Raw genomic sequence first — 17976 nt, 5'->3', positions numbered from 1 at the left:
GATGAAGGCGTCGCTGTCACGTCTGTTTGGCAGAGCAGTGATAGAGGAGCAGGCCACAGCCAATCACATCAGTCAGCCAGGAGACATGTTGCGTGTTCTCCCACCATCATGGACCGCACTGGACCACACGTGTGTCACATGTAAAAGACACATGATTACCATGCATCTGGAGATACATGATGTCCTCAATCTGTTACTATGGGAACCTTCTGCCTTCAACTCCGCATCTAATGGACTTCACAGTTCCACAGATAGGGCGTGTGAGTGTGTGTGTGTGTGTAGTTTGTTGACCATGCTTGTGTGTCCTTTTGATCAGGCGCTGGTTCACACAATCATGTAAATATCACACAGCGCCTCAGCTAGACATGCGTGCGTGAAATATCAAACAGACTGCAGCTTCTGGACAGAATCCATCGTTTTCCAAGTTAATCTTTAACGTTTCTGCACAAATGATATAACATTACAATTGCTGTACCCTGAACCTGGGTATATGTCAGAGTTAGTTTAGTCATTGTGTGAGAGCTATTGTATAGCCCATTACTATGGGCACCTCATACACCCCCAATCTATTATTGAACAAAAGCCTCACACCTCTGTTCAGCCTTACGGGAAGAAATCCATCCCTCCATCCCCGAATAATTTCACACATCAGTGGATACACAACAGAGGGAGAGAAGGATTGAAGGGAGGGATCGAGACAAGGGAAGAGGAGGAGAGAGGGAGGAGGGAAGGAGGAGAGAGGGAGGAGGGAAGGAGAGAGCAGGGGGTTACAGCTCAGCGCTCAGCAGAGGGTAAGGTGCTGAGGGGAACCAACCATGACAAAACAGAGGTCAGAAGATCATATGCACTGCCCCCCCCCTCCTCCACACACACACACACACACACACACACACGCACACACACACACGGGTGAGAATGAGGATATAGCATATAGGATATCAGATTGAGACTGAGAGGGATTAAGTCTGTGCTAATCAGAGTCATCCTAATCCTGACACACCACCACAGTAATCTCACACACACACACACACACACACACACCCAAACAACCTAATCCAGCTGCTGAACATTTAGCATGCTGTGACGCCCAGACTTTCCAGAGCAGCGAGAGACTCTGATGACACACACGCACCCCCTGCTACTTTCGCTTTCACACACACAAACAGAAACACGAAAACAAACGCACACATTCAGCCGTGATAGAAATCACTGGGTGCGTGTGAGAGACAGCCTGTCGATAAATCATCGCCATGCTGTATTACCACCATTAACAGCCATGCTGACTTATGAAACAACACACACACACCCTGTTTAAACAGACTTCCCGTGAAAAGACAGAGGAGAAGCAGACACAATGGAGTATTTAAGTATGCAGGAAACTTCATGCCTCGGCGGATGAGGAGCTTTGAAGGAATCCGCTCAGGGACACCCAACCTCTCCCTGAACTGAGACTGCACTCCATCATCCACCGGAGAGAGGGAGGAGAGAGGGAAGAGAGAGGGAGGAGAGGAGAAGAAGGAAAGACGGGAGAGGACAGAGAGAGAGAGAGATAGACAAAGAGAGTCAGAGAGAGAGAAAGAGAAAGAAGGAGGAAGAAAGGGAGACAAGAAGAGACGGTAGAGATGCAGAGATGTTGTGTCTGTCAACGAGCTCTCACTCCTGTGCTTTCAGCCCACAGACCCGAGATGGGAGAGATCACACATTACTTTTAACTCTGAACAACACACATACACGCACGCACACACACACACACTCCAAGTGAACACATTGTTCCATATACTGCATGCTTAACTCCCTATATGACCTTCGTTGAGATGGATTGTATGAAAAATGTAATGGCTGTCCTAAGGAAAAAAACATAAGACAAATCAGCTATACATTGCATAATAATATAGTGCTTGGTAATCAATAACCCACACAAACTCACATCTACACACTCAGGCCCACATACATAACACACAAACGTAAACAGAATTCATCGCACACACACACACACACACACACACACACACAGGCAAATACCCACACAGCAAAATAACAATCAAAACCAAATATCATCTCAATGTAGTTGTATTCCACATAGGTCAGTGATCTTCCCGAAGACCAGAAGACACTGAAATGACTAATATGACTAAATGTAAATACAATTCTCGGACAAAAAGAAAAATCATTGTACAAAAGTCCAGTTCCACATCAAGTACTAGCTGGATCCTGGATCCTAGCCACTAGATCCCTAGGGGTTTCTAATTCTCTGGGGAGAGGGTGGGGCGGGGGTAGGAGGGCTTCTCACCTCATTGGTGTTCCAGCGGTGGCGCTCCTTGGGCAGGGAGGAACATTTGGGTAAACACTCCAGCAGCTTCTTGGGAAGGTAGATCTTCAGCTGGCCAGGCTCACCTGGGGGAGAGACGAGAGGGATAGGTGGAGAGGACAGTGTGAGTCGGGTCTGGGACCGGCCATCGCGTGCCTCTTCCTTTTGTGCGAACGTGATGAGGATTGTGAACTGTAGAACAGCTGTACTGTCCAGCACTCATGAAGGATATGAGCAGTGGGGACTGTCCGCCTGTGTCTCCTGAAGCTCCAAGGGACACACTACTGTGCTGCTTTGGTCTAAATGTTCCCACACAAACTGATCCTGGGTGAGCACACACAAGCACAGAGCTGGCACATTGGGACAAGGAGACGGAGAAACCAATGAGCCTGTGTGTCTGTCTGTGTGCCTGCCTGTGTGTCTGTCTGTGTGTCTGTGTGTCTGTCTGTGTGTCTGTGTGCCTGCCTGTGTGTCTGTCTGTGTGTCTGTGTGTCTGTCTGTGTGTCTGTGTGCCTGCCTGTGTGTCTGTCTGTGTGTCTGTGTGTCTGTCTGTGTGTCTGTGTGCCTGCCTGTGTGTCTGTCTGTGTGTCTGTGTGTCTGTGTGTCTGTCTGTGTGTCTGTCTGTGTGTCTGTCTGTCTGTGTGTCTGTCTGTGTGCCTGCCTGTGTGTCTGTCTGTGTGTCTGTGTGTCTGTCTGTGTGTCTGTGTGTCTGTGTGTCTGTCTGTGTGTCTGTGTGTCTGTGTGTCTGTCTGTCTGTCTGTGTGTCTGTGTGTCTGTCTGTGTGTCTGTGTGTCTGTGTGTGTGTCTGTGTGTCTGTCTGTGTGCCTGTCTGTGTCTGCCTGTGTGTCTGTCTGTGTGTCTGCCTGTGTGTCTGTCTGTGTGTCTGTCTTTGTGTCTGTCTGTGTGTCTGTCTTTGTGTCTGTCTGTGTGCCTGTCTGTATGCCTGCATGTGTGTCTGTGTGTCTGCCTGTGTGTCTTCCTGTGTGTCTTTGTGTCTGCCTGTGTGTCTGCCTGTGTGTCTTGGTGCGTGTCTGTGTGTCTGTCTGTGTGTGTCTGTCTGTGTGTGTGCGTGTCTGTGTGTGTTGTGTTCATACGCGTGGTTCAGAATAGAAGGCAAGAGAGAGCACTCTGAGGTTATTGATAAGCGTTTGAGGGCGTCCACTCATGCCTCTCTGGGGGAGATGGGATTGATGCAGTACCTGCTGAAAGGAGCGAAGGGGGAGAGGGAAAAGGGGAGAGATGAAAGAAGGGATAGGCAGATAGTTGGAGGACCACAGGTCTACAAAGGAAGATATGGTGAAGGTGGAAGAGGGAGTGAGATACTAGGCTCCAGAAGACCTGGATGGGCGTGATGGTGTGTGTGTGTGTGTGTGTGTATTGGTGAGTGTGAGCGTGCCTGTTACTTGAAGTGTGTTCAGGCACGTATTCTCACCCTAATCAATTCTGCATGTATTAATAGAAGGCCTGAGAAGACAGAATTTCAAACAGCTGAATGGTGCAGCTTAGTTAAATAGCTGAATGGTGCAGCTTAGTTAAAGCCTAATTTCTTATTTAGCAGCACTCCAGAGCCTCTGCTATGAATGCCAATGCCAAGTGTTTTAAACCAACAGACCCTAACCCCCCTGCCCCCTCTCATAGCCCTACCAGCACCAGCACCCATTCCCCTTCACCCATTCCCCCACACCCAGCCCCCACACCCTGCCTCCACACCCTGCCCCCACACCCAGCCCCCACACCCAGCCCCCACACCCAGCCCCCACACCCTGCCCCCACACCCAGCCCCCACACCTTGCCCCCACACCCAGCCCCCACACCCATTCCCCCACACCCAGCCTCCACACCCTGCCTCCACACCCTGCCTCCACACCCAGCCTCCACACCCAGCCCCCACACCCTGGTTCCAGCCCTGGCCCGATCCCACCAGCGTCCCCAATGTCCAACTGCTGATCTGAGGAATTCTCATCAGGCCTTGCCTTTGAAATACACCACATCAACCACTTCAAACAAGCCTGTCACACAGATGTGCGAGCACATACACTTTCCCAGACAAAGATACACACACAGATATACACACCCGCACACACACAGTCGTTCAAATGCTTCATGATAAGGGGGCATGTCTCAGCTTTAAACGGGCAATGTAGGGTTTAAACTGGCAACCTTGACAAAAGCTGGGACTCCCTATTCAGCCGATTCAACTGTTATCAAACAAGTCACCCAATGAAATTGCAAAACCTTGAATGTGTTGTTCCTCAAATCATTTATTTTGTTGCTTTCAGGCACATCGCCTCTTTAAACAAAAACTCAAACTTAATTCTTTATAGATCAATGTGGATAATTAGTTTCAGTATCAAACTACTTCAAATTAGGTTTAAAAAATCACAGTGAAGTCAGCCCTCCAAAAGTTGATTAATATTTTACCTCATGAAACTGTCATCTCCATATTTAACGCAGAAACAACCCAATACCCTGGTGAGATGACTGTCAGTTAATTATAAAACTCTCTTCAATAAAGAGAGAGAAATGCTCCAAATGCAACTCTTAACTCTCCCAATACTGATATTAGAGAGCGTCTGGGGAAATTTCCCATTTTCCCCCTTTTCCGAATAAAATTAATGTGACAGAAAGAAAGGCTCATTGCACAGCGACTAGATAGAGATGAGATGGGAGGAAAGAAGAAAGATGGAGGGGAGGGGGAAAGTGAGAGACAGGAGAGAGAGGGAGGGAGGAAGAGAAGAATGCGGGTGAACTGAATACTAAGGGGTGAAAGAGAGGGAGAGCAATGCAAGCAGTAACTAGAGAGAGAGAGAGAGAGAGAGAGAGAGAGAGAGAGAGAGAGAGAGAGAGAGAGAGAGAGAGAGAGAGAGAGAGAGAGAGAGGTATGGAGAGGGAGATGGAGAGAGGAAGAGAAGGATGGGTGTGCATACTAATTCATCATTCTGCTGATAAACTTTTCCTCCAGTAATCCTCAGCTGGGACGTGAGAACAGAGAGGATCCTGGGATATGGTCTAGCCCCCATCTTTTATGAGGCGCAAGGCCTCCTTCTCTTTCCACTATAAAAAAGAAGGGGAGGTGTGAGGCTCCTTTTCAAACCTTTCATTCTAGTTTTCAGTTCTTCCCTGGACATCTACTCCTGCTAACGCCAAGCAGCATATCTGTTCAATGTTTAATACTTGTACATTTTGTCTCATATCTTGTATCACTTGCATTATTGCACTGCTCTCTCACTTTCTATCTCTCTGTTACACATACAACACACACAAACACACACGCCAGATTGGCACAAATCAATAACCAATCAAAGCACTCATTGCCTTTATAGCTTCTCTAATACTACAGCTTCGGCCCCATAAACACACACACACACACACACACCACAAGCACACAATGATGACCCCCCTCCCCACCAGCTGATCCCAGCTCCCCCAGTATAACCAGCTAGCGCTGGCGCTTGAGCAGGATTATGGATAGATACTGTGATGTGCGGTGATTAGGTATGACAATGAGCTTCTGCTCGCTAAAATAAGCCCTCTGCATTGTGTGTGTGCTCACTGATGCTGTATTGGCATGCATGAATAAACATGATCTGTAACAGAGCTGAATGGGAATGAGGTCTTAGAGAGAGACAGAGAGACAGAGAGAGAGAGAGAGAGAGAGAGAGAGAGAGAGAGAGAGAGAGAGAGAGAGAGAGAGAGAGAAAGAGAGAGAGAGAGAGAGAGACAGAGAAAAAGTGAGAATGTGTGTGTGTGTCAGAGAGAGAGAGAGAGAGAGAGAGTGTGAGTGTGTGTGATATCTGTAACAGAGCTGATGAGAATGAGGGCTCAGCTCCTGGTTTGTTTAGCCAGGAGGCTTTTATTCTCGCTCTCAGTGTCACCTCATCCTACAGATCAACACCCCCCCCACACACACACACACACAGCAGGTTTGTGTGCGTGTGTGTGTGTGTGACATTCGCTTACTGTTAGCATCTGTGTCGTCACTCTTGGGAGGGGTGTGTCCTGTGTAACCCACTGCAATTCTGATCATTCGTTCAGGATTCCTTATCCTCTTCAGTCCTACAAGGAGAGAGAGGGAGGTGTGTATGTGTCGGAGGGGAGGAGGAGGAGGAGGGAGGGGTATATAGTTAGTCAACATACAATCCAAACACATGTTTTCTGTGGTGATCATTGATTGGCTGGTCTTGGCTGCCTGCCTCTGAGACTGGTACTCTGCTTCAGTCTTCAATCCCATCAGTTCCCCTGTTTCCCTGACCACTGTTGCTATGATACAGCCAAACCAGTGCAGGAGAGGTGGTCTCCCTGGCTGGTTATGGTAGATGTTGTCATGAGCACTCTGTGAAAATCAGGCTGCCCCTCTTTCCAGGCCCAGACCCCAGGGACAAGCGGGGGGTGGCTGGGCTGGACTGGGGGTCTGAACCATCCATCATGGCTTCAATACAGGGAGACTGAGGTGAAGCTATGCATCATCTGTGGGATGCATGAGAGGGAACCGATCTGAGACTGGAAACAGAGTAGAGAAGCTGCTTTTTCAAATCCATACAAACATACCATGTCTTCCATCATCCCCAACACTTGAGTTGTGTGCCCCAACACACAGCGATGACGCCGCATGTGCGCAGAGCAAGGTGGATATGTGCAGTCTGACTGCCAGTGTGTTAATGTGTCTGTGTGCATGCAGGTGTGTTAATGTGTGTGTAGGTGTGTTACTGTTTATGTGTATGTAGGTGCGTTAATGTGTATGTGTATGTAGGTGTTGGAAGCAAAGGGGTGTGGTAGTCATTGCGTGAGACAACACGCTTATAGGCTCTCTCTCTCTCTCTCTCTCTCTCTCTCTCTCTCTCTCTCTCTCTCTCTCTCTCTCTCTCTCTCTCTCTCTCTCTCTCTCTCTCTCTCTCTCTCTCTCTCTCTCTCTCTCTCTCTCTCTCTCTCTCTCTCTCTCTCTCTCTGATCACCAGCTAGTTTCTCCACGCAACGGGACTCTCAACCCACGGCCTTCACACTGCCTGTGGCTATATCATCTCTCCTTCTGAGTGTGTGTTGTGTGTGTTGTGTGTTTGTGTGTCTGTGTGTGTGAGTGTGTGTGTGTGTGTGTGTTGTGTGGCACTGTGTTTCTCTGCATGGTTGTAGGTCTCGTTTTGGGAAATAGGCTGTGGGCCCTTGTGCTGTGTGTGTGTGTGTGTGTGTGTGTGTGTGTGTGTGTGTTTGATTGTGTCATTCTGTCCTTTCCTGTCTTACCTGCCATGATTAAAAGACAGCATCTGTGAATACTAGCTGTTCCAGACGCATACATTCACTGCTAAGCTTAACTGCTCCTTGGGGACAACTCAACATCACTCTCTAGTGGCTGAGTGGTTAGAGGTTTCAGCTCTAATATCTGCAGCCAGAATATGGTACTATGAACATTTCTTACAATATTTAAAGCATTTGCTTTTTAGAAACACGTACATGACATCAAAAACATAGCAATACAACTTCAGGTTCAGGGTCATAGGAAACAACATGGTTCATGCTCATAAATACAACACAAAGGTGTTCTCTTAGGAGTTTAATAACATGTTTCTAGGAGTAAATGACACACACAGGCCTACAGACAGGTAGTTATCAGGAGATTCACAGGAGATTCACTGATACACAGTTCAAGGTTGGATAGTTGCCGACAGACCCAAACATTACAAAGATGACGAGAGATGGGCTGCCCGTCAAGCTATGAATACAAGACCACTAAATAACTTACAGCCAGCATTATAAAAACACAACATCACGTTGTTGACCGCGCAATTAGTCTAGTGGTTGCGTGCGTGTCGAGGAATCCCACTTCGCATCTTAACGGGCGATTTCGTGCTTAACACCGTTTATTTTCCCCTGGTGTGTGTGTGTATGTGTGAGTGTATCTGTGTGTATGTGTGAGTGTATGTGTGTGTGTGTGTGGGCGTGCGCGTGCATGTGTGCGTGTATGTAACGACAGAGAGCTGAGAAAGCATCTGAATTCCTCCAGCGTGAACCACTCACATCCCATCCCCTCACAACCCATCCTTTCAGACTCCAAGCCTCTAACGCTTAACAGCGTAAACCCGCTACTCTGGGGAAATACTGACACGGAAAGGAAGGATGATAACATAATTGTCACGCATACCCACAAGATAACTCTGCTTCCGTTATTTCAGCTTTCGATAACCGTTCTACTGCTAGCTGAAGTCGCTGGTTCTCATCATCAGCGTCCGTGTTTTCAGGACGGGATAGGCACAGGAGCATAAAGGGGAAAGCACCCGCGTCTCTATCAACCTCCATCCCTTTATCTCCGCGTCTGAACCTTAAGTACCGTGTCTCTTTTCGAGGTCAACAAACACATATAATATCGTTATTTCTCTCTTACCTTCCGGCTTGTTTTCGGCAGCCATTTCCCCTCCGCGCGCCTCATCCCTCCTCCTCCTCCTCCTCCTCGCGACCTGGGGGGGGACCACGCGCGTGCACAACGAGGACAGCTCAAGGAGGGGGGCGGGATGGAAGGGGGACGAGCCCGCTGTACGCAGTGACACTATTGGTCCAAGGTGTGATGACTGACAGCGGGGCTCCGTGATGCCTCATGAACTCGCGAAATCCATATCGCTTTGTATGCGTTCATCCCTGCCTTGTATCTATCCTAGCCCCCTCCCCCTCCCTCCCCCCCCCCCCCCCTCTCTCTCTCTCTCTCTCTCTCTCTCTGACAACCTACTATACGTCACTGGACGATGTCTGTATTCGAGGACACCTTGACAGTCTTCAGCAAGATGCTGGACACGGTTCTCGTGCTATCTGCTCAACAATAACAAGGTCATTCAAACTAAATTGCTAAATGAAACATGCGACCAAATTTCAAGTATTCGCAGCTCCTTACTATGTCATACTCACTTTAATGAAAACCGCCTGTGTGATATTGGCTGGAGTCGAGCCTCTCTAGCCTGCTAATGAAGGCTGTGTGCTTCAAAAAGCGCGTGGGCATGCTGTCGCTGTCACTCACTGATGGTGCTGAAGCTAGTGGTGCTGAAAGGACAGCTTCTCACGCGCCCCCAGGCTGGACGCGTGGCGCTAATGACTGAAAACGTACCATATCGATTTCACATCTGAGTTGAGACTCAGAATAAGTTTCTGACATTCTTATATCAACATAGCTCTTGTGGAGTTTGTTAAGGCTAATGGGATAAATACATGCTTTGGGAAAATAATAATAATAATAAACAGAGCCTTTATCTCAAGGCAAGTAAGATGTGATACATCAAGCTTGGGAAGATCAAGAGTTGAATAAGAAAGCGTGACTTAGAATTGTGTAAGCGTTAATGAGGTGGCAGACATCATATGACGCATCTGACGACTTTTAAAATACTATATCATATTAATTGTAGAGTGTGTGCAGTGAATGGCCAGTGTCCGTGGAACAAGGGATGTTAAGGAGGACGGTCCATTAGATTAGGGAAGGTTGGATATTGGCTGAAGTAACCATGAAAGATGAAGTGAAAGCTCTATGAGGCATGAGGAGAGAGGTGGCTAGTAATTGCAAGATGGTTTAAATGAGAGGGGTTGAGAATGGGTTGAGTGATGAAGCAGATAGAAGAGGAGAGAAAGAGGACACCGGGGGGACTGGTCAAGCTGTGGGTCCAGAAAGACAGACAAGTCTGAGATCACTAAGACGACAGCAGAGGAGTCTGTCACAAACTGGCTTGGGTCTGCCTGGCCACATGAAGGCGCCATTGCGATCACCCACAGACCAATGAGCTTCCAGAAGGCTTGCGGAGTGGGCGGGGTAGGAAGAGGGCAAACATGGCGACGTCCTTAGATGATGATCTAGAATTGGATAACGAAGATTATTATTCTCTCCTAAACGTCAGGAAAGAGGTATGATTATTTTTGAAATATTGTGTCTTACACATTCATCCAAAAATGTATTTTTTGTTGTATGTGTTGGTGTTGATAAATCCCACCGTTCCCAAGCCAGCCGGTCGGTCCACTTACGTACATACGTTAAATAACCTCTTATCATCCCAATCATCTGCTTGCTTTGATGTTACTTGCAGCGTCCATAGATATATCAATGAACAATCAAAGTGTTTTGTAGCTAACTGGAATATTGATTAAACGTGCATTGCCTGCAGCAGCAACCATATAGCTTGCTAGCTACCGTATAATGTATTTATAACGGTGAGTGTCTCGGTAATGGACAGTCCTACGCCCTCAATTAAAATGTCTTGTAAAACAAGGGTTTATTATTGTGCATCCCCGGGTTTACCACCCCTCTATTTCATGGTATCACCCAAACTTAGAAATAATAACTAGCTTGACATTAGGACCGCATTTAATGATGTGATCAGTTCCTTCTAAGCATTAGACGTTTGGCTAAGTGTAGACAGCATAATAATACTGCCCGTCGTTCTGTGTCTAGGCCACTCAGGAGGAACTGAAGGCTTCCTACAGGCGGCTGTGTATGCTCTACCACCCAGACAAGCACAGAGACCCCGAGCTCAAACAGCAGGCAGAGCAGCTATTTAACCAGGTGCACCAGGCTTATGAGGGTAAGCAGCAAACTGGACACACCCACCCACCCTCACTCACACACATTGTACATAGACTGAGTTCACAATTTGTTGCAACATCTCTCTCTCTCTCTCTCTCTCTCTCTCCCAGTATTGAGTGACCCTCAGTCCAGGGCCATCTATGATATATTTGGAAAGAAAGGTCTTGAGGTGGAAGGATGGGAGGTAGGTCCTTGTGTGTCTGGGTTTGTAGGCAACTGTGCATGTGCAGGGATAGGGATTGAAAGTTAATTGTAGAACATACAATTCAAGATGTTCAAATATAATCTATATACATAAGTGTGTTTGTATGTTATATGGTGTGTGTGTGTGTGTGTGTGTGTGTTGTCTGTGTAGGTGGTGGAGAGGAAGAGGACTCCAGCAGAGATTCGTGAGGAGTATGAAAGACTGCAGAGGGAAAGAGAGGAAAGGAGGCTACAACAGAGAACCAACCCCAAGGTACACACACACACACACACACACACCCACACACACACTCAAATGTACTTGTTGTTACATAGATTGAACCTGGTCTAATACTGTACCAAAGATGACTCCTTTTCATGTGTTTCCCTCTCTCAGGGCACCATCAGTGTGGGAGTAGACGCCACAGACCTGTTTGACCGTTATGACGAGGACTTTGAGGAGGCTCCAGGAGGACGGCTCCCTCACATCGAGATAAACAAGATGCACATCTCCCAGTCTATAGAGGTGCAGTACACAAACACCTACTCTGACAGACAGTTTGACTGTGGCTGTGTACTGTATGTCATGTGTGGGCCTTGTGTCTCCAGGCTCCGTTAACATCTCTGGACACAGCAGTGCTGTCTGGCTCTCTCTCCACACACAATGGGAACGGGGGAGGCAACATCAACATGACTGTACGCAGGGTCACGTCAGCCAAGGCCTGGGCAGAGGTAACACACACACACACACATGCAAAAAGACAATATGTAGTTGCAGATTGAATACAATGACACAGACATATTGTGGTCTTATTGTCTGTGTGTGTGTGTGTGTGCAGGTGGAATTAGGTGCAGGAGACATACTAGGACCTTTGTTTGGGTTGAAGATGTTCCGTAACCTGACTCCACGATGGTAAGATTTACTTGCAGTTTGCAGTTTACTAATGCAGTCTGTGTCCATAAATACACTGTGACAGGAAGTACTATGGTAACTGACAGGAAGCTGGATGTTCCCCTTAGTTTTCCTCTATCAAGTGACGTATGTATGACGTTCCCTCACTATGAAGAAATACTCAGTTCGTCGCCTAGAGAAAGTTCTAGAAAGTTAACAGAATTTTCACTCATCTTCGTTTTCCTCAACAGTTGATGGACTCTACTTCCTGTTTACTCAGTCTTCCCTGCTTTTTCTTTCCCTCCATCTCTTCCTGATCCATGCCCCCCCTGCTCTCCGTGTGGCTAGTTTCCTGACGGCTCAGTGTGGGATGCAGTTCTCTCCGCGCGGCGTGCGTCCTAGCTGTTCTCTGATGACGGCCCGCCACCTGGACCAGAACACCATGGGATACCTGCAGTGGCGCTGGGGGCCCAACAGCGCCATGACCACGAGCCTGGTCCGGGACACCAAGACCAGCCACTTCACTCTGGCCCTGCAGGTACACACACACACACACACACACTGACCTTTACAATCTTACACACCAACAGATTTCTACACTAGAATGCCTGGATCGTAGAAAAAATAGCTGACATGATCAGAACGATCTTTTTGCTACACTGTACCCAAATTGCATCTTCTCCTCTTTCCTCTCTCTCGCTTCTCCCTTCTGTCCTGCAGCTGGGCGTTCCTCACACTTACCTTATGATGAGTTATCAGTACAAGCTCCAGGATGAAGACCAGACCAAGATCAAGGGCTCTATCAAGTATGTTAGGCTGCTGAAAGACTTTATTGGAATATAGATGGGATGCAGGCGTTTTAAATATGACTTTGTGTGTGTGTGTGTGTGTGTGTGCGTGTGGTTGTGTGTGCGTGTGGTTGTGTGTGCGTGTGTGTGTGTGTCAGGACGGGCTGGTTTGGTACAGTGGTGGAGTATGGAGCAGAGAGGAAGATCAGTCGCCACAGTGTCCTGGCTGCTACTGTCAGCATCGGAGTCCCACAAGGAGTCACTCTGAAGATCAGGTACTTTGTACCCACCTGTATTCAGTATGGTAGACCTGTAGAGTCAAAACTAACCATGTTGTGTTTGGGGGTGTGTGTGTGTGTGTGCGGACAGGTTGGCCCGGGCCAGTCAGACCTACCTGTTCCCCGTCCACCTGACAGACCAGCTGCTGCCCAGTGCTGCGTTCTACGCCACAGTGGGGCCCCTGCTCCTATACATGGCCATACACAGACTGGTCATCATCCCATACACATGCGCTCAGAAGCAGGAGTGAGTATGCCAGCTGCCTGGGGAATGGACTAGCCCTCCACACAGACTGTCCCAGGATCTGAGCCCTCTATCCTGACACAGACTGTCCCAGGATCTGAGCCCTCTATCCTGACACAGACTGTCCCAGGATCTGAGCCCTCTATCCTGACACAGACTGTCCCATCTCAGCCCTCTATCCTGACACAGACTGTCCCAGGATCTCAGCCCTTTATCCTGACACAGACTGTCCCAGGAACAGACTGTGGCCCCCTGGAGTTAGAAAATGGGCCGTTGCCACATACAGTGCCACCATAGGATTCCCCAAGCTGACTGATGTGTGTGTGTGTGTCTTGCAGAGAGCTGGAGCTGCAGAGAAAGAGCTCTGCCACAGACATTGCCAAGAAAAAGCAGGAGGCAGAATCAGCTGTGAGTTGCACACACACACACACACACACACACTGGCCCATATAAAAGCTTCCCACTTCATGTGGGCGTCCCTTTAGTCGTGACCTTCTCCTTCTCCTGCCCGTTAGGTTCTACTGATGCAGGAGTCTGTGAGGAGAGTCATCGAGGCTGAGGAGTCCAAGATGGGTGAGTGGTGATCTCACACACAGTAGGGCACATACACACACACACACACACACACACACACACACACACGAGGGCTGAGGAAGACACCCTCACCCATTGTGTGTGAATCTTCTCCCAGGTCTGATCATCCTCAATGCCTGGTACGGAAAGTTTGTGACGGACAACAGCCAGCGGCAAGAGAGAGCTCAGGTCATCGACGTGACTGTTCCTCTGCAGTGCCTGGTCAAGGACTCCAAGCTCATTCTCACTGAGGCCTCCAAGGTGGGTGTGGGTGCATCAGTCAGTCAGTCAGTCCAGCTGTACTTGTGTGCAGGCTGACAGAGGTGTGATGTTTGTGTTGTCTGCCTGCCTGCAGGCAGGCCTGCCAGGCTTCTATGATCCATGTGTAGGGGAGGAGAAGAGCCTCAAGCTGCTGTACCAGTTCAGAGGCGTCATGCACCAAGTCCTGTCTGCCGACATGGAGGCTCTACGAATACCCAAACAATGTGAGTACTCACCCTGCATGGACCCCCCACCCAGCCAGCAGGGGGAGGGGGGCTGGGTCTAGCTCAGGGGTGGGCAATCCTGGTCCTCAGGGGCCGCTGTCCTGCATGTTATAGATGTTTCCCTGCTTCAACACACCTGATTCAAATGAATGGTCATTACCTGGCTTCCACAGAGCTTGATAACAAGCCATTCATTTGAAACAGGTTTGCTGGAACAGGGAAACATCTAAAACATGCAGGACTGTGGCCCCTGAGGACCAGGATTGCCCACCCCTGGCTCGAGCTAGTGCTTGTATGTGCCTGTGCCTAACCCTCCTGTGTTCTCTGTGTTTCGCAGCTCACAGAATCGACTCCGAGTCGTAGGAGCTCTTCTTCTGTGGAGTCACCGGGGGACACGGACCAACATAATCAGAAGGAGAGAGGGAGAGAGAGAGAGAGAGAGAGAGGAGGGAAGAGAAATGCTCCCCTTCCCCCTGTTTTACCATGTCATTAATGAATCCATGTTCCCTTTGAGCTCCACCCCTCCTCCCCTTCCTTCCCTCTATGAGTCAGCCCCCCCTCAGGTTACAGTGAACAGGACCGGGCAGCCCTGGAGGTATGGTTCAAAGGTTAGACCCTAGAAATCTATAGACTAGTGAAACGGTGCTGCTGAAGACTGGATTGCAGCCATAAATATGTATTTTTATGAATACACTACAAAATAGAATGTTTATCTGCTAGTTACTTGATGAAAATAATTACTGACAAGAACAAAATTGGCAAAATTGGGTGTTGTTGAATTTGCCATTTGCGCAATCAACAATTTCTATCTGCATTAACAAATGACCTCTTGTCTTCTCCTAGAAAGGTGCAATATTCATCAACTGTACTGTACATATCAGTGAATTTTGCTACATTATATTACTAATGGCACAGTAACGTGATAGTGTAGACAACATTACACTAACTCATGCTAGCGTTGTTAAACACACAGTAGAACTATGCATGAACTATGTTACTCAGAACTATGGAGACGATCCAGGATTGCCTGTCTGTTGGTACGGCTCAGTCAAGGCGTGAGGGACTCATTCATTTATGTGTGTGTTATCTGTTCAAACTTCTCCTGCCTTGAAAGTGACTTGTCTGCTGCTTCTGTTGGACGCCAGCGTGTCTCTGCTCTGGCCTGTGGCTGCCAAGCACACGGACCTGAGGAGAGGCTCCCTGACTGCCAGACCAGCCTGTTGGTGCTGAGACTGATAGTGTTACTCCTGTGGGAGCATGGCACAGGCTAGTCTTATCCATGCAAACACTCTAGGGTTATTCATGGACACCTTGGTACCATGAAACGGTTTCTGAAGTGGGTGCATACATTCATTTGTTTTCATGTGATATTATGACATTGGTGTGTTCGAATTTTCTTTTAGTGATCTGATCTGTTGTTGTTGTGCCATTCCTCTTCATGGTCATATGTATGAGTTTGTTGTTGTTTGTTTATTTTATAATCTATGAATTGACCTGCTGAATTGATCTGGAACATCGTACTCCATAATAAGTCATTATATGAACTAGTGAGCCTGTGCTGGTCCTTAGCAGACTCTCTCTCTCTCTTCACTCTCCCTCTTGTGGTAGGGACAGTGAAGGGCTGTGTTGTGGCCTGTATGCACTTTCTGTTGACGTACGCTACACATTATTTTGTCGAGTGTCATTCCTACAAACCCATTAACCCCCAACCCCCCTCTCTCTTGTGTGATCCTATGGGACTCCACCATGGCTTCAGTCAACCCGATTTAGAGGCTGTCAGGTTTTAGCCACTTCTATTTGTATTGATCTCCTGAACTCTTTCCTCCTGATCCGATCTTTAGTGTTCTGACCCTGGCGGCCACTTAGTCATCCCATGTGGCAGCACCCTGGGGCCAGCTGTAGCAATGCTCCTCACCATGACATTCCTACCCACGACCACAACACCACTGTATAGGTGTGAGGTGCTGGGTCACTCTCCTGTCCTGTCAAAAGAAACACAAAAATAAAGATGAGCCTGATAAATGAATCTGCCTGACTGGTCCTACTTAACTGATAATAAGGGACTAGTTTAAATACAATACTTGTGGGGAAATTGTTTTAGTGGCCCATTAAGTGCCAGTTAACGTGGGAAAAAAAAAAAAAAACTTGAAATACTTAGTTGGTCGATATGAGTAAGTGATTGAATGGTAGGGACATGCAGAATGAAAAACACTAGGATCAGAAACGGGAATTAAAATCATCAATAACTCTTTATTTACAATAGTTTACAATACAGTTTCACAGAAACAACTTGCACCACAGCACACACACTTCTTCAACAAGGGTATTGGACAAATCAGGATCAGAATGAACCAGCTATGCTCCATGAGATACCCACTCTTAAGGTCATTGCCAAATGCACCCTCAACTGTCTGAAGACTGAGTTCAGAGGAGCAGGAATGTGGGCTGGTTAGATTGGTTGATCCTACTTTGCTAAATCCTTCCCAAGACATGGACCCAGCGGGTGTTTTTCTACCATCTGCAGCCCAGTCATACTGTGACCAGATCTATGGCTTTCATACCAACACAAACAACAATATGTACACAAACAGTTTGGACATAAGGTCGAAGCATGAGAAACTAAAATTACAAAAAAAGGTGTGGTCAAAATTGCAACAGGTTTATGAAACAATAGAAAGAAAGCCCTGAAACTGGAGGTGTTTTTGAACCTGAAACTGGAGCAAGGTGCAGCAGACTGATGTGTGCAGCAGAGTGCGGTGTCCTGCCCCTGCAGGCCAACGCTGGGCTTGCTGGATGGCTTCGTTGGTCCATGTCTTCTCCTGGACTCCACACGGCTTGTCTGAGGGACGGAGAAGCCGGCTAGATCTCACCAGAGATCAAACCCTCCTGCACACTCAGCATCCACCAAACACACACACACACACTTGCATGCATAGTACTCAACCAGACCTCCGACCTACATCCTAGATATGCTTTGATATAGTCAGCCATTTTAAACCCAGAAACAAACAATTGCACCAAAGATAAACATGTGCACAAGTGAAAGGCATTCCCTGGTGCATTAAATGCACCAAGTTAGATAATGGTGGTGAACGTGTTCTCATTGACTCATGATCAAACTAATACTGAGCTATGAGCCCATCTTGGTTTCACTTGAATGCGTCGGCGAACTTCAATGGCAACAGAAACATGACTATGATTTTTCTTGTGTAACGGAGCCATGAATATTTGAAGACTCACTAAAACAGGGAATATGTTGAAGGAGAGGGCTTGAGGAGGAAGGCGACTGTCCTCACGAGAGCCTGGGATGCCAGACGTGGCTTATTCACAGACGTGGATTAGTCTGGAACCTCTCGGCCGATTTTTCAATATCCAAGAGGCGTTATTAAGGGGTGCAAACCCCATTTGTATAGAATTTGAGAGCTACAACCAATCAGGGCAACAAAACGTCACCTTGGTTGTTTATGAAAATGCCTCATTGGTGCTTCTCTGTACAGTAACGTAATTAAACCCGCCCCATAGCAGATACACAGCTTTGTGATTGGCCAGGCACTTTTCATGCCAGAGGGAAATCTGTTTGAATGGGAGGATGGCCATGAGCTCACTGATGCTGAAAATAATAACATCATATACTTGCTGGCCCCAACTTAAAATTACAGTTTTATAGGGTTACACATTGG

The 17976-nt window shown here is 47.7% G+C and overlaps 2 protein-coding genes across 2 annotated transcripts in view; one reads left to right on the top strand and one right to left on the bottom strand.

Moving 5' to 3' along the window:
* camta1b (calmodulin binding transcription activator 1b) overlaps positions 1–8721 on the bottom strand; it is a 36185-nt gene extending 27464 nt beyond the window's left edge. Inside the window, exons 1-3 of the mRNA XM_084705416.1 lie at positions 8682–8721; positions 6269–6364; positions 2291–2394 (exon numbers count right to left, since the gene is read on the bottom strand). Coding sequence (XP_084561542.1) covers positions 2291–2394; positions 6269–6364; positions 8682–8706 — 225 coding nt within the window. The 5' untranslated portion in view covers positions 8707–8721. The remainder of the gene's footprint in view (positions 1–2290; positions 2395–6268; positions 6365–8681) is intronic.
* Positions 8722–10083: 1362 nt separating this feature from the next.
* dnajc11b (DnaJ (Hsp40) homolog, subfamily C, member 11b) lies at positions 10084–16322 on the top strand. Its single transcript, XM_084704993.1, has 16 exons — positions 10084–10177; positions 10722–10851; positions 10964–11037; positions 11209–11310; positions 11434–11562; positions 11646–11768; positions 11876–11949; positions 12277–12466; positions 12649–12734; positions 12875–12991; positions 13086–13241; positions 13577–13646; positions 13754–13811; positions 13930–14072; positions 14167–14296; positions 14634–16322. Exons 1-16 carry the CDS (start codon positions 10103–10105, stop codon positions 14657–14659), a joined length of 1683 nt encoding a protein of 560 aa, XP_084561119.1. The 5' UTR covers positions 10084–10102; the 3' UTR covers positions 14660–16322.
* The last annotated feature ends 1654 nt before the right edge of the window (positions 16323–17976 follow it).

The sequence above is a fragment of the Hypomesus nipponensis genome, chromosome 9, assembly GCF_054491055.1.
Source record: "Hypomesus nipponensis isolate SF chromosome 9, ASM5449105v1, whole genome shotgun sequence".
Taxonomy (NCBI): domain Eukaryota; kingdom Metazoa; phylum Chordata; class Actinopteri; order Osmeriformes; family Osmeridae; genus Hypomesus; species Hypomesus nipponensis.
This window is presented reverse-complemented; position numbering and strand designations above follow the sequence as displayed.

Excerpts from the sequence above, each read along its gene's own strand:
- dnajc11b (XM_084704993.1), top strand. The coding sequence starts at position 10,103 with ATGGCGACGTCCTTAGATGATGATCTAGAATTGGATAACGAAGATTAT. Across the intron at positions 11,563-11,645 it reads ACATCTCCCAGTCTATAGAG|GCTCCGTTAACATCTCTGGA; the intron begins GTGCAGTACACA and ends TTGTGTCTCCAG. Across the intron at positions 11,769-11,875 it reads CAGCCAAGGCCTGGGCAGAG|GTGGAATTAGGTGCAGGAGA; the intron begins GTAACACACACA and ends GTGTGTGTGCAG.